At 42.4% G+C, this 16,221-nt stretch overlaps 1 protein-coding gene and 1 long non-coding RNA gene across 2 annotated transcripts; one reads left to right on the top strand and one right to left on the bottom strand.

Moving 5' to 3' along the window:
* Positions 1 to 332: 332 nt before the first annotated feature.
* On the bottom strand, positions 333 to 1,779 carry LOC112486840 (uncharacterized). The gene is made up of 3 exons (XR_003049385.1): positions 1,584 to 1,779; positions 1,406 to 1,469; positions 333 to 665 (listed from the first exon to the last, which is right to left on the bottom strand). It is a non-coding gene; the product is annotated as an uncharacterized LOC112486840 (long non-coding RNA).
* Positions 1,780 to 9,607: 7,828 nt separating this feature from the next.
* dselb (dermatan sulfate epimerase like b) lies at positions 9,608 to 15,358 on the top strand. The gene has a single exon (XM_008308172.3). The coding sequence runs from the start codon at positions 9,700 to 9,702 to the stop codon at positions 13,345 to 13,347; it is 3,648 nt and encodes a 1,215-aa protein (XP_008306394.1). The 5' UTR covers positions 9,608 to 9,699; the 3' UTR covers positions 13,348 to 15,358.
* Positions 15,359 to 16,221: the final 863 nt, after the last annotated feature.

The raw sequence follows: 16,221 nt of genomic DNA on the forward strand, positions 1-16,221 counted from the left end.
ACACAGTTCATCATGAAGGTTAGAATCAGACAATGGAGACCAACGACTACTGTAACGAACCAAAAACCCATAGCATAGGTTATATGGGTCAGCTAGAGCGCCATCTGCTGGGGAGTACAATAGTTCTTAATATTTCATTTCATTTCATTTAATTAAGATAACACATCACCATCACCTTTGTCTATGAAGATAATGAGAAAATACCAAAAAAAAAAGAATATTTTCTGTTAGTGTGACTGATTTTCAGTTAAACCAAAAATACCTAGAGTCAACAGTGCAACAATTGTTAACAGTCAGGTATTTAAGAAATAAAAATTGGAATGTGACCCTGCGGTTAATTTTCTTTTTCTTTCTCCTTTCACTTATTACTGTGAGTAGAGCTGTGTTGTGTGACTACAGTTGGTTCTATTTCAGTTTCCTGACTTTTGATTTTAAATGATATCATTTGGTCGTTGTGCGTATACAGTCCACAGCTGATCCACTTGTGTTGGAGTTGGATTTCCAGTGTCACTCACAGCAGCAGCGTCGCCCAGTGGGACGCTGGGACTTAAAGATGTGACGCAGTGCAGAGAAAAGGATGCCTGCTTCCCATCATGCAGTTGTTCTGGCAGCAGAGTGTGGACGCCGGTCCACCGGGGTCTGTACCTGTTCCTGGTCTGCTCCATCTGAGGCGTGCACATAAAGAGAATCAGTGAGACTCTGTGTTCCTAATTAAAATCCATTAACAGGAGGAGAGCAGGTTCATCTGCAGTTCACGCCGAAACGTGTCATTGATTCGTTTGTGTTCCTGTAACGGAGGAGAAATTCTGAATGGTGGCCTCTCGGGGGAAAATGTGTTTACAAATGATCCCTTTGTTTGTCACACGTAATTGTTCATTTGACTGTCGGTCCGACAACAACATCTGACTTCGGGAATCAATCCCTCTACACACACAACGCCCTAGTTTTTGGTGCATTTCTCCACAAAGAAAGTACAGCAAAAAAGTTAACCAAAAAAAGGAAATACAAGTTTGACACAAGACAAAACTGTAAATTTGGGAAAAAGAACCAAAAACCAAAGTTATCAAAAAAAAAAGGCTAAAAAATATTACCCAAAATGTAACTCAAACACAGTTAAAAGGCGGCCAGAAATTAGCCAAATATTTATATTTTGTCCATGTATTGATGATAAAGCTTAAGATTTGGCAAAGAAAACATGAATTTATATAGTAAGAGGTTATAAGAAAAACTGCTAACGAAGTAATAAAAATTAAAGAAAGAGTAAGACAGCACATATTTTAATTTTCTGAATATTTGACTAAAGATGTCACACTGTACCTTTAAATGTAAAAAACATTATATATTCTGGATTCTCAAAAACATATTTTGAAGGAGAGGTAAAAAAAAAAAAAGTTGGAGAGGTTACTTGATGGTTCTTTTCAAACCTGGGGCTGTTTCCAAAACTCTTCAGAAATCCAGCAAACAGAGCCCTGTCAGAGGAAAACAGTGTGAAACACAACCTTGACTCCATATTCTACCACATGTGTTCAAACCTCACTCGGCCTCAGATGGAAGAAAGAGAAAAACACATGAAAATCATTGACCTGCTTTCACTTCCATCTGCTCCTCAGGTCTCACTCTGGCTCATTTTGTCACAGCGCCAGTGGTTTCCTGCCTGGCAGACACAGATCGGAGGCCTGGCCGGAGGAAAGAGCAGATCAGGCCACACACACACACACACACACACACTCTGACTTCAAACAGGAAGTCTGTATTAACAGTGACCAGAAGCTGAGTTCTGGCCCCTAAACGCAGCTCCGTGTCAAAGCTGAACGCTGATGAACCCTGTATTGTTTAGGCTGCAAAGTTTGGCCCTCAGGCAAGTGTGAAGTTGTTAGAACTCATATTTTTTTTTTACACTTTTCCTCAGAATTTCTCCTTTATATCCATCAGTTCTTAGTGACTTAAATAATCCTAAAACTTAGAAGCAACTGAAAATAACTCCGGTTTCAGTATTCCTCCAGTAAGAGGCAAAATATTAATCATCCAACCCTACTAGTTAGTGCTCCCTGATGGAGCGGCCATTTTGTTTTGTTTACTGTTTTCTATCTATCTATCTCAAAGAAACCAAACCAAAACCATTTTTTATTGATTAAAATATATTATAAAGACCAGAACATAAAAGAACATATTTGTGAAAAAGGTCTGTCAAAAACACAGAAAAGAGAAGCCTTGGCCTGTACATAAAACTGTAATCACATGTCAATCTGTAATGCAAGCTCCGCCCACTCTTCTGATGTAATGGCTGCCATCCAGGAAGTGCTGTAGCAGGTTCAAACCAAGAGAGGGAAATACAGAGAGTGTGTGTGTCTCAGATGAAGATATTAGCTTCTTACTAGCTAGCTAGCTTCAGTTAGCATGTTTAGCTTGAGTTCTAAAAAATGGAAAGGATTTATTTCAAACTGCCGGAGCAGAACAGAAGAACTGGCTTGTGGAGGACTTAACCTGAGGCCCAAAGTGTCAAAAACACAAAGAAAGACTGGAATAAAAACTGTGTGGGGAGTTTGGAGTTTTGAAGAAGACAAACAACAGCTCTGGACTTCAACAATTCACAGGTAAGTTCTGTTTTTTTTCCTTCTTCACCAGGTTTAATGTCAATGCTAACTGCTGTGGGGAAGCTAGCCCTATTCTTGTTACTATTATATCTGTTGTTATTTATGGTTGGTTGGAGTTTTGTCCAGGGATATTATTAGGTGTTTTACAGCAGTTTTAGTTCTTTGTGAAACTGTTGTTGGTCGATGCTGTAAATGTGTGTTGTAAAATGCATGAAATGAACAACTGGTGTTAGCTCGTGGCCTAGTGGTTGAAAAACTTACTGGTGCAAATCCTGGTCTAACCAGGCCCATGGGTGTGGTCAAAGAGTAGGCCCAGGGGCCGTCCACTGCTACTGTTTCATGGACAGATTTGATACTTTTTCTTCTTCGGCTCTTATTATTCTACTTCCTGTCATTTTATTCTTCCTTTCTGCCTTTGTCCTCTTTATCTATGTTCTTGTCTTCTTCTGTTTTGCTCTTTTTATTCTTTCTTATCCTCTTTTTTATCTTTGTAATCTTCTCATTCTTTTTGTCTTAATATTCTTCATTTTTGTCTTTAACTTTCTACTTGTCATATTGTCTTCTTCTTCTTCTTCACTCAGCCAATCCACTGTTCTTGTGTATTTTTTAAAAAAAATGTATATTAACAAAATCACAGAGTATCACAAGGTCTTAATCCATGTTTCTATGATCAGAATTTTCCCTCTCATTTTCATGTACCGTTCTCTGACACACACATACAGGAGCCCATTTTATTTGTTGTTTTGTTTTATCCAGTATATTTTCTGCTTGATTCTTGCTCTAATACATTTACAAAATCATCAGTTTGTGCCAGGGCTGATCGATTTATTCCTCTCTGTTTGCCACATTAATCATGAAAAGATCTTCACACGCATCTGTGCACAGAAATGTGAGTTTGTCCCTTTTTAATTGATGAATGATAGCGTTAGCATTGTGCTCTGGACGTTCTCAGCACCGGGGTCAGCAGCTTCCTTCTTGTTGTCAGGCTACAGGAGTAGATTCAGGGTTTGCTGTTCTGTATTTCAAGGACCACACTGATTGTGAAAGCTCACGGAGAGCGAGCGTGGAGGCTCGCATGGTTTGTTTTGACAAAGACCCACTGTGATTGACGGAAGCCGTCTTTGAAATCCGAACAGTCGGAGCCAATTTTCCCTCTGTGCTGCTTCCCCGAGAGCTGGTTTCAGGACCCCAGGCATGCTGAGCAACCTCAGAGACTCTTGGGGGGTTGGAAAAATTGCAATTCTTTACCGGCAGAGAAAGAAAGGTGGGAGTCTTTTAAAGAGGGCTTGCTTTGCACCTTCCTTTGCTCCCAGCGTGACATATTTTTAATAAGGGCACTGGCTGTCAGTGCACACACCTCTCACCTCCTCTCAATACAGTTTTTTTTTTGTTTAACTTAACAAGCAGTGCAATGCCAGTTTTTTGCCAAAGCTTCAAAGAGGTTGAAAAAGCAGGAAAGCTGCAGCAGCAGCAGACACGGAGGCATGAGCTGCCACCTGTCAATCAGCCGTGCATCCAGCATCCAGGTCTGACACGTTCTTGGAAAATCTGTTTATCCGCTCTGATCAGATCAGCCTGTGCAGCAAACGGCAGGGGTAAGTGACGGCTTAAGGAGCCGCTCCTGCCTGACCCGCGGCTCGGTCAGCCTCAGAGGAGAGTGATTAGAGTGTTGGTTTACCGTGGCTGACATCATTGGCTTCCATTTACCACGCTGAGACTTCCTTTAATTAGGGATCCTCTCTGGTGGTGGGGAGAGGAACTGACATGTGGAGATGTAACGATTAAAAGAGCCTCCGTTTAGTTTTTGGGTGAAAAACTGCAACTGGCCCGTCAGCCCCTCTCCCTCGGAGCCCATTCGCAGCAGCAAATGTCCTGCCAGTGAAGGCAGGACATGACATAAGTGGAGGCAGCTAAGTGGAGATGGAATTAGTCAAAAGTACTCTGCTGAGAAACTCGGAGGTTGAACAGATGGACAATTAATAGAAGTGAAAATATAGGAAGTACACACTCACACACTCACACTCACCAGAGAGACTGAGTCTGCACAGAAATAAATGTTGCCCTTTTTTTAAAAAAACTTAGATTTAGTTTTAAAAATGAAAACTTTTTTTCAGAACAGGCTGCCGACCTGCAGTGACGGCGGCACAAAGAGGTGATATTACCTGCTCAACAAAGAGCCGTCGCAGACTTTATTGAAACTAAATGCAGTTTAAAATTCAATTCGACAAATATCACCACCTCACTGTCAGACACCGTCTGTGTTTTTGTCAAAGGAAAAACCACCTATTGATTGTATAACAGACAGTTGGTGAAGGGGGGGGGGGGGGGGAGAGAGGGGGGGGGGGGGGGGGGGGGGGGGGGTGGGACATCCTTCCCTCACAGACGGTCACTTCGTTCGTTCGTGTTGAGCTTCTGCAGTAGACTATAAAACACTGGGATGACTGTACCTCTGACTGTGAACGATCGCTTGGCTCTATTTATGGCCGTGTGTCTTCCTCCGAGACCCGAATAAAGGAGAAATCTGCCATTTTTCAACACATATCACTGTTGTCCTTGTACTAGTTCAAACTGTGTCCAGGGAGCTGCTCCATGACGAGCCACGACTGGTCAGAGCTGACAAGAGACGGAGGACGGGCAGCACGTAACCACGTGTCCTGGCCGGTGTCATGTCCCCTATTTTTAATGTTTCTGCTTCTGAAATGTGGTTTGGTGTGATGGAGATCGGTTCTTCCAAGGTTAAATCCTGGATTTAGTTCTTCAGTAAACCTCAGTGGGATCAGATAGCCAGATTTTATAAGTTTGGATTGGACCATGGTAGAACCGTGATCTGGTAGAGTTCTAGAAACCGGTTCGTAGCACAAACAACGTTTTGATCTCTGATAACGTTGGCTAACCTCGAGCACCATTTGGTGTTAACAGTTAGGTGGTGTTGTGTTTTTCTATCGCTAACATGAAGCTAGTCTTTTCTTAATATGTGTCGATGCTCAAACATTATACTAGCATTTATCTGGTTCTTAAACTTTAGCTTTGTTTTTCCTCTCATTTGTCTGGTTTCCAATAAACACGTTCTTAGTTTTTTTGTATATTTTTTGAAACATGGAATTAATTTCATGCTAATTTTTGGTATTTTGATTTTTCTTGTGTTGCCTGGCACTTGCAAACGTACCACAACACTTGGTTGTTGACTTTGCTTTCTAATAATTGACATATATTAAAGAGCTCCTTTATTAATAAACAACTCGGCTCAACCTGCAAACATGTCACGACTCCGTACAACAGCACTGTGTCATAATAATCAGCCCTTTATATCAGTGGCCTTAGGCTGCAGACTGTGAGCAAATGAATGACACAACATCGAGTCATTATCACAGTGGGAAGCTGAGAACCAGGTCTGTGACCAATGACGCTGACATTAAACCCCAGTCCGATCGTTGCTACAATTATTCCTACGTTACCCGATATCTGAGCAATGAAGGGAATGATGTCAGAGCAGGTGTCTAACTGTTAACTGTTAACACCTTCTCTGGTGCACGACACCACAGGAACAATAGTATCAGAGGACGGTTCTCCATGTGCATTTGTTTAAAATGGATGAAGTGACACTGGTTCAGGACGGTGGCTCGGATCAGACGTACACCTCAGGAGTTGTATTAAATTTTTGGTCGTATTTGGTAACGCAGATATCACACTGTAGCCGGCCCAGATAATCTGAGATTAACTGGTGAACTTTCCAGGCTGTACCCCACCCTCATCTGATGACGGCGGGATCGGCTCCAGCTCCCTCCGCCCTTACACGACCCTGAATAGGATTAAGGGATAGAAGATGAAGATAATCCAGTGATGGAGTGTTTACAGACATAGTAATAAGTGGTGGACGTCTGGATCTGAAAATCGATCATTGTGAATAAGTTCTAGGCAGCAATTTTGGATGTGAGAAGCAGAGACGCTGGACCAAATGAGTTACCAAAGACAAATGGTTGGTTTTTTTTTTTTTTTTTTTTTTGCAATAGCTAAAAATGATTTCTTCATGATCCGCTCACTACTACCTTAACGTACCATCATCCAGGCCGCCATCATAACCTTAACTGTTCACGACTGACCCTAGTTTTTTTTTTTTTTCCTGATTGGACAATGAACACTCGATACATTAATGCCACCTAGTGGGAACTAAAACAGCGAATGTTAAATGTATTATTTTTTCTGTAACTAATTATTGCATTTAATGCACTAATTTTTTGTTTTAGTAAAAGTTTTACATATTCGACAAAAAAAAAAAAAATGCAACTTAGGACTAGCACGTTTTGATGACAGTAAAGTCAGCCTTCCTTTGTTTCTCCTTCACTTCCATCTTAAAATCTCCAATCATTAATGTGGTTTTTAAGCCTCTTCCTAATTCCTTAAATGCTTCCCTGTGAATGATAAGGGATTTTAAGAGATAAATTCCAGATTATCAACAGTGGTTAAATTGAAGCAGGCATTTTCTGCCCATTGTGGCCTGAGGAGAGAGATTACTGTACAGCGTCATCTTGATAAGAAGCAGCAGCAGCAGCAGCAGCATTGTGCAACAGTGTTCCCTGTGGTAAAGCGTGCTCGCACAACACTCCTGTGACCTGAGTACCAAGAAGACAATCAATCATTAAGGGGAGACGTGTCAGAGAAAGCTAACATAACAGAAGGAGGTGATCAGGCGATCCACCAGGCGGAGTGTGAGGATCTTCCTACAGGGAAGATAGATCTGAGTTTCTTCTTTTTTTTTTTTTTTGGGACGACAAAACAAGAAGCTCAGAGTCTGCAGATTAACTGGTGCAGTGGGCAAAGCAGAATTCAATCTATTTTGATATCTGTGGTTGTACTTTTGCCAAATTTACTCCAGGAACAGAAGGAAACTGCTGTCTCTGCTTCATACAAAAAAAAAAAAAAAAAATCCTCCATCAGCTCTCCGTTGTCTCGCTATCTCTTTAACAGAAAGAAAATCTATCAATCTAATCAATCTATACACATCTTTAGCCGAACTATTTATAATAGTTCATATTTCTGCTCCGTGACCTATGACCTACAGACCACGTTTGTTTAATTTCACCATCTCTCGCCTTCATTTACAGCAGACGAAGGTGTGTAATTATAACAAATGGAGGTTATTTCTCTTTAGACTGTAGGTCAGTGCACATTACTCATAGCCGAGCGCCACCGCTAATTCAATTATCAGGTTAGGATCTAATCGAATCAAATTATCACGTAGAGCAACGATGATCAGTATTGATTTCTGGGTTATCGTTCAGTGACCTTTCGGCAAATTCGTTCCTCATTTTTCCTCATTTTCATGGAAAATGCCAATCTCTCATACTATATGATCAGGCAAATATTTTTATTTTTATAGATTTCTGTTGTGTATTTTGGCCAAATATTATTTTCTTGATTGGTGTTTATTTCAAATGTTGTTTTCTCTCTTTGACAAATATTTAACCTCTAAACTGTGGCAACTTTAAAATACCGCAAAACCTGGTTAATTTCTATTAAAATGGGATACTCTAAACTGTGGCAACTTTAAAATACCTGGTTAATTTCTATTTAAATGGGATAAAAAAAAGCAGTGGATAATGTGTTAAAGCTTATGAATTTTAATAAAAGTAAAAACGAATTTCCATCTGCAGTTTTTAGACTTCACTCTAATGTGACTCTGACTCGAACAGTCTTTTTGGAAGCAGCACGAATTTCCATCTGCAGTTTTTAGACTTTGACTCGAACAGTCTGTTTGGAAGCAGCATTTTTTTTTTTCCTGAAGTGAATTTCCTCAGCCTTCCCAGTTTTCTTTAATATGAGATGTGAGGCTTCTGAACTCACGGCTCCCTCTACAGTCTGCACGGAGGAAATGTTTTTCCATCCAGTGAAAAGCAAAGCACAAAAACAATCAGACAGAAGTGAACAGTCAGAAGGAGAAGAAGGAGGAAGAGGAGGAGGAGGAGGAGGAGGACGCGGCAGGAGGTGGGGGTTGGACATGTCCCGCAGATTATAAGCAGCCCTCGCGCTGCTCTGGAGCTTGACTTGTCCGTGCGTAAAGCAGCAGCGGCGGATGCGCAGAGAAACATCAGCCGCAGCTCAGACGCAGCGGGATTTGTGTTTATGTCCGTTTGATTTGCAGCGTCTCTCAGCGTGGAGTCGGATCCAGTGTTTCCCGAGGACAATGGGAAAATGTGCCATTGTTGGAGTTCTTGAGGAGTGACGACAACTTCGCTCCTGTGAGACTTTTGTGTCCAAGAATAATAATAATAATAAAAAAAAGAATCTCGGGACATTGAAGGATTTAAAACAGTGCACATGGATGAGTGCAGTTTGAGGCTGTGGACACCCTGCAGCGGAGACAGACAGCGATGCTGACCATGATCTCGCCCCTGGATGTCGGTGCTGCGGCTCGGTGTGGCTGCGCACGGAGCCCCGGTGCGGCTGTGACTGTGCCTGACACGGACTGGGGCTGACGGCGGCGGCGGCGGCGGCGGTGGTGGTCAGGACATGTTCTGCGGTGGAGGTCGAGTGATGGTGTTGGCCGTGGCTCCTGACATGTCAGGCTCCGGGATCCAACGTTTTTCACTGCGAGGACGCAAGAAAACTGGCACGAAATGTGGAATTTTTTCCGTTTGACGTCTTGGGATTACATCTAAAAAAAAAAAAAGAAAAAAGAAGGAGGTGAAGGGGAATGTGAGACGCTCATCTCTCTCCTTGCACATTTTAATGCATTAAACGTCATTTCTCTGACTTTATAAACTGTTCCAAGTGGACACGGATGGTGTTGCTGTTGCACTAAAGTTTTTTTCCCCTAACGTTTATGTACTATGACGCACAAGACAATGACTTTTGGAAACATGAACTTATGAACTATGGACTGTAACCCAGATTTCACAGTTGGAATTTTTAGATTCTTTCAACCAATTTAAAGGTAAAATACATTGAAAAAAAAGATGCCGAGGTAAAGTTTTTTTTCCTCTTTTTTCGTGTTGATTTTTTTTCCAGCCAAAGTTTTTTTTCCTCTTTTTTCGTGTTTTTGATTTTGATTTTGTTTTCAGCTGCAGAGAAACTTTAATCCAGATTCCATACACCAATATGGTCCCATATGCAATTCAAAATGGCATTTAATTGGGTACTACATGCAGTTTTTTTACTACCTCTCTTGGCAGTGGCATCTGCCTTCTCTGGGGTGTTCAACACCACAGACAGAGACATGTTCACTGATGACCTGCTGCAGGTCACGCTGACACAAGACCGAGCGTCGGAGCAGTGGAAACTCCACTCTGTCGTCGACTCGCACCCAAACCTGTACTTTAACCAGGCAGACGTGCCACACTTGAGGCAGCGATCCACCACCACCCACAGTCACATATTTAAAGTCATCAGGGCGGCCGTGCTCACCATGCTGGCTAATGTTCCCTTTTACATACCACCCGTGAAACATGAGGAGTTTACAAGCAAATGGAACGAGATTTATGGGAACAATCTGCCTCCGCTGGCCCTCTACTGCCTGCTGTGCCCCGAGGACTCGGCTGCTCTGCAGTTTCTTATCAGATTTATGGACAGGATGGCAGACTATCCCGACTGGAAGGTGACCAGTGCGCCCAACGACGAGGTACCCATGGCACACTCTCTCACAGGGTTTGCCACTGCCTATGACTTCATTTATTCCCAGCTGGATGAGCGCAGACGGAGTTTCTACCTTAAGAAAATACGCTCGGAGACAGTGGAACTTTATGAGCTGTCAAAGTACAGAGGCTGGGGTAAACAGTACCTCCAGAATCACCAGACCACAAACATACTAGCCATTCTCACCGGTGCGATAGTAGTCGGCTCGCATGACGACCCAGAGTCCATGCTGTGGAAACAAGTGGCGGTGAACTACATGGAGAAAACCATGTTTCTCCTAAATCACATAGTCGATGGCTCCCTGGATGAAGGAGTAGCATACGGGAGCTACACAGCTAAGTCCATCACGCAGTACGTCTTCTTAGCGCAGCGCCACTTTAGCATTGACAACACGCAGAACAACTGGCTGCAGGGACACTTCTGGTTTTACTACGCCACGCTGCTGCCAGGCTTCCAGAGAACAGTTGGCATCGCAGACTCCAACTACAACTGGTTCTATGGTCCGGAGAGTCAGCTGGTCTTCCTCGACACATTTGTCATCAGGAACGGGACCGGAAACTGGCTGGCTCAGCAGATTAGGAAACACCGACCCAAGGATGGTCCCATGGGGCAGTCGTCAGCCCAGCGCTGGGCCACACTTCACACAGAATACATCTGGTTCAACCCTCACCTCACACCGCAGCCTCCACATGATTTTGGCAGGGCGAGGATGCACATTTTCTCTAACTGGGGCGTGGTAACGTATGGGGCAGGACTTCCCAACGGCCAGGGTAATACTTTTGTCTCCTTTAAGTCCAGCAGGCTGGGTGGCCGTGCTGTTTATGATATAGTCCATGACAAGCCTTACTCCTGGGTGGACGGCTGGAACAGTTTTAACCCTGGCCACGAGCACCCAGACCAAAACTCCTTTACGTTTGCCCCGAATGGTCAGGTCTTTGTGTCTGAAGCTCTTTACGGGCCAAAGTACAGTTATCTTAACAATGTTTTGGTGTTCAGCCCGTCTCCTACCAGTCAGTGTAACAATCCCTGGGAGGGTCAGTTAGGGGAGTGTGGGAAGTGGCTGAGGTGGACTGACGAAGGTGTAGGTGATGCTCGAGGGGAGGTGATTGTCGCCTCCTCACACAGAGACACCATGTTTGTGAGTGGGGAGGCTGTGTCAGCTTACTCCCCTGCTATGAGACTAAAGAGTGTGTTCCGGGCGCTGGTGCTGCTCAACTCACAGACTTTACTTGTAGTCGATCACGTAGAGAAGTCAGAACAGTCTCCCCTGAAATACTTCAGCACATTTTTCCACAATCTGGACATTGACTTTAAATATGTCCCCTTTAGATTCATGGACAGGTTTAACGGTGCCATGATGGACGTGTGGGACGCTCACTATAAAATGTTCTGGTTCGACACGCAGGGTCACAGCCCTGACACGAGAATCCAGGAGGCAGAGCAGGCTGCAGAGTTTAAAAAGAGGTGGACTCAGTATGTTAATGTCACTTTTCCCATGACGGGCACAGTCAGCAGAGTAGCCTATGTCCTACATGGGCCGTACGTCAAAGTGTCCAACTGTAAATTTATTGATAACGGCAAGAACGGGGTGAGACTGTCTTTAATCATTAACAACACAGAGAAGATAGTGTCTATAGCTACGAACTACAAAGATATTGGGGCCAGGTTGAGTTATTTAGGATTTGGAGGTCACTGTAAAGTTGAAGATGGATATCAAATCACTCGATTTGGCCTCGGGACCCAGTTAATCCCCAAACAAATCAGCGCTGATAATCAGCTGTTTGACTTTGGATTTGCAGTCAACGTGATAGCGGGCGTTGTTCTCTGTGTGGCCATTGGTTTTCTGACCATGCAGAGAAAGTTTTATGTGTGTTTCAGCAGATTTATGCGTTACGCCCTGCTCTCTGTGCTCATCCTGTGGATCGCAGAGCTGCTCTTTGTCTCCAACAGCTGCGATCAGCTCCTCTGTGGGGTGAAATGGAAAGGCGCTGGTGCCAGAAGTGAAGTAAATAAACAGATCAGACTGTACGAGCAGCACCGGCTCCCGCTCCCTACTGTTGTCATCACCACCCTTCCTGGTTCGGGGTCAGAAATACTCAAACATCTTTTCTACAACAACTCTGATTTTCTTTACATCAGGGTTCCCACCGAACACGTAGACATTCCCGAAACTGAGTTTGAGTTTGACTCCCTTGTCGATGCCTGTGAGTGGTCGAGGTTGGACGCCGTGAATGGACGGTTTAAGATCATCCAGGGCTGGCTTCACTCCCTGGTGCACAACGTGAAGCTGCACTTGCAGAATATTCAGCTGGTGGAGAGCAGTAGGGTTAAACAGCCCCAGAGAGTTACCACCTCCAGGGACCGCAAGAAAAGGTCCCGGAGAAGGGAGCAGACGTCTGAGCTGAAGGGCAAACTCAGAGCTAGCCTGGACAGAGACGCAGAGTACGTCAGGGAGATGAGACACCACATTGCCCAGTATCCTGACGCACGAGTTGTCCTCAGCATGAGAAGTGGAAGCTGGGCAATCAAACTGCCTTTCATTCAGGAGGTGGTGGGAACCTCTCTGAGATCCATCTACCTGGTCAGAGACCCCCGTGCGTGGATTTATCTCATGCTTTACAACAGCAAACCCAGCCTTTATTCCCTCAAAAACATCCCTCAGCACCTTTCCTTGATATTCAAGGAGGACACCGTCAAGGATGGTTGCCCCAGTGTTGCACCAGAGTTTAAAATCATCCAAAGACTCCTGTCTCGTTCAGAGACGAACCCTGTCCTGATCTTGGCTCACCTGTGGCTAGCTCACACCGCAGCAGTGCTGAGGGTCAGTGAGAGCCTTCCTGAGGAGTCCTACCTTCAAGTCAGGTTTGAGGACGTGGTCAACTTCCCGCAGGAGACAGCAGAGACCATACATGAGTTTCTGGGGGTGCCTGTCTCCCCCGCCGCCCTCAACCAGCTCATTTTCACCACCTCCACCAACCTGTACAATCTGATGTATGAAGGAGACATTTCACCCTCCAACATCAACATGTGGAGACGGAATATGCCTCGGAGAGACATCAGACTGATCGAGGACGTGTGTCTGAGTGTGATGAAAAGGCTGGGTTACGTCAGATTTGGTAGTTAACTCACTGCTGCTGGTCAGCTTGTTTACTGTAGCTGCCATCGTGGTTTTTTTTTCTTCTTCTGTTGTTTGCACTGAATTTAATTTTTTTAAGTTGAGGAAAGACTGGCAACAAATTTTTATGTTTATGTTTGAAGAAGCCTGGACAGAGACCAGACGTGGTCTGTTGGGAAATGTTTCCTAACATCCGGTGTTTTTAAAAACAAGGCTCTTTCTCATTGAATTTATAACCTCAGCACTCATTTTCTGAAAGATCTTACTGCCTAATTCAATATGTTTGGGTCTTTTACAGAAAGCAGTTGGTGAATGTAGATGTTATTTGGAGTAAATAGATAACTGGCAATGGGGGGGTTGTGGTACAAGTGACAGTTTTCATGCAAATATGTAGGTCGGGGCCCACATACAGTTCACAGAAGATATCGTTACGGTCGTGATATAATCTCTTACTGGTCATTGTTTTTAAGCTCCAATTTTAAGATTATTTTAAACAAAACATTGTAGCCTGTCAATCACCTGCAGTACCCACTTACTGTCTATTTACCTTAAAATTTAAATTCAAATATTATAAAAATAATACAGATTATAAATCAAAAGTAAACCTAGAAATAGCTCAAAGTTACACGGCCAAAGTTTTTAGGCCAGAGGTCGCAAGTGGCCCTGGCTAAGTGTCAATGGGAGTGCCTACAAAGCAGCAACACTCCTAAAAGTTAGCTCCTACTTAATCTCGCCAAGTGCCGATTCCAGTCCTCGAACCAGAGTTTGGACACCACTGGTACACAGTGTATGAGGTGTTTGGTTTTGTGTTAGTTTGAGAGGCTTTGCTGTGAGGTGTTTGTGTTATAATAATAATGTAGGGTGAAAAGAGCTTTTTAAAAATTCAAGTTTTTTTCTTCTTTGTCTGGCAGTAAATTCAAAGCTGTTCTGTTAAGAGCCACTTTAGACCCTTTACTTTAGAAGGATGTCACTGAGTTTTAGCTTGAGTTTCACCTTGTTGCAGCATGGACTTCACTCAGTGAAGGTTATTTACTGCTTAGTGTCTTAGTCAAAGATAAAAAGCCGGAGTTTTTTTTTTCTTCTTTTTTTTTCTCAGCCTTTTTGTTTTTCTTTCTGCCCTCCTTCGCTGATCTGTGGCGTTTGAAGAATCTATATCCCTTTTCCACAGAGCTCATTAGGAAATACGACGTGTATTTATTGACAGTCTGAGTTTTTGTCGGAGAATTACGGAGGTTAATCCGCTGCCAGGAACCTTCGCTATATGAACTTATTCCTTTAAGAAACTGTAAATAACTGCTGCAGTGTGTGGAGACGCACCGCCATGACAGTCACTGTTTATTAACGCTGTGATAAAGGCTTAGTATTTCATCTTCATTACAGCGGGAGAGGGATTTGTTACTTTAAAAGATGTTATGTTTGAACTCAAAGATGTCACAGCAGCTCAGTGGTGTTAGCGTTTTTCTGTTGAGTGTATGTGGGATATTTTTCTCCAACTCACTAAAACTTTGTTTATTAGCTCTGAAACCTCCCAAAGTACTGGGGAACAGAGGATTTGAAGTTTTTTTTTTTGTAATCAGCTCCCATAAACACACTTCACAGGAAAAGGGTAAGGACACAGAAAAAATAGTAAAAACAATAATGCTGACTCTGAAGCTAGAATTCACACAACGCATTCAAATGTTTACTATAAAAGAGTTATATGTTTATATTTTAGTCTGAGTTTGAAAGTAATATTTTCTAAGAAAGAGAATAGCATTCAGAGAAAAGTTCAACTTTTGACCTATCTTGGCTAGTCAGGATCCAGATTCACAATTCTTGTCAAAAAGAAATTCAATTTCAGAAAAAAAAGTGAGTAATTTTAGAAAGAAAAATCTCAGATTCTTCTCTTCCATCTCAATATTTTGAGAAAACTGTCTTAAAAATTGAGAAAATAAATGTACAATATATTTTTCCACAGGGAAACAAATCAGACCTGTGTGAATCATATCAGAATATTGTGTAAAATAAAAATAAAAATTTCAATATCAGAATATTGTGTAAAATAAAAATACAAATTTCAAATCCTGACTTTATTGAGGAAAATCATCCTCTATAAATAAATATCATCGTCTCAGATTAGATTACTGTATGTCAGAGTTATTTATGAAATTAAAGTAAAAAATCTGACTTGTCAGAGTTATTTATGAAATTAAAGTAAGAAATCTGACTTTAATCTAAATAATTTAAGACAGTTATAAATTATAAGGAAATATATAAATATATTATAAATATAAGTAAGGCAGTGGCAGACATCTGTTTCAGATATCTATTTCTGTTGGCAAAATAAAACCCTAATCATTTCTATACAAAAACAGACCTTGTTGATCGGAGCGTTTTCCCAAACTTTCCCTCTTTAACATTCTTGTATTAGTCAATTTTTTTTTTTTCCACAACTGAATCTGATCCAGTTTCACTTCTGTGATTGAATCATTTAATGGAAGAAACACATGCTTCCACTTCCTTTTGTGGACGGACTGAATTCCAGTCATATTTTTTGCACATGTCTCCGTCCTGAAAGAGTAAATATTTGAAAACGTGGGAGTTATAAAAAATTCCCCGGGAGCATTTTTACTCTCATCTTCTGCTTTTTTGAGCGACGTCAAAAACGCCGAACGCCTTCACTTACATCTCTATAATGTTCCATATGTCAATCACATGGTCTGCGGGCTCGATTATGGACTTTTTGTTGCATAAAAATGCCAAAAAAACAGCACACTGTGGTCGTTTTGGGGAGGAATCCATCTTTTTATTTGAGCAGAACCAGCTGTGTTTGTTTCATTTTTCTTCCTGAACTGTTGGAAGCCTGTTTGATGTTTGTGGTTGTTTTTGAGTGTGTAGACTTGG

The sequence above is a fragment of the Cynoglossus semilaevis genome, chromosome 3 (assembly GCF_000523025.1).
Source record: "Cynoglossus semilaevis isolate Cse_v1.0 chromosome 3, Cse_v1.0, whole genome shotgun sequence".
Classification (NCBI taxonomy): domain Eukaryota; kingdom Metazoa; phylum Chordata; class Actinopteri; order Pleuronectiformes; family Cynoglossidae; genus Cynoglossus; species Cynoglossus semilaevis.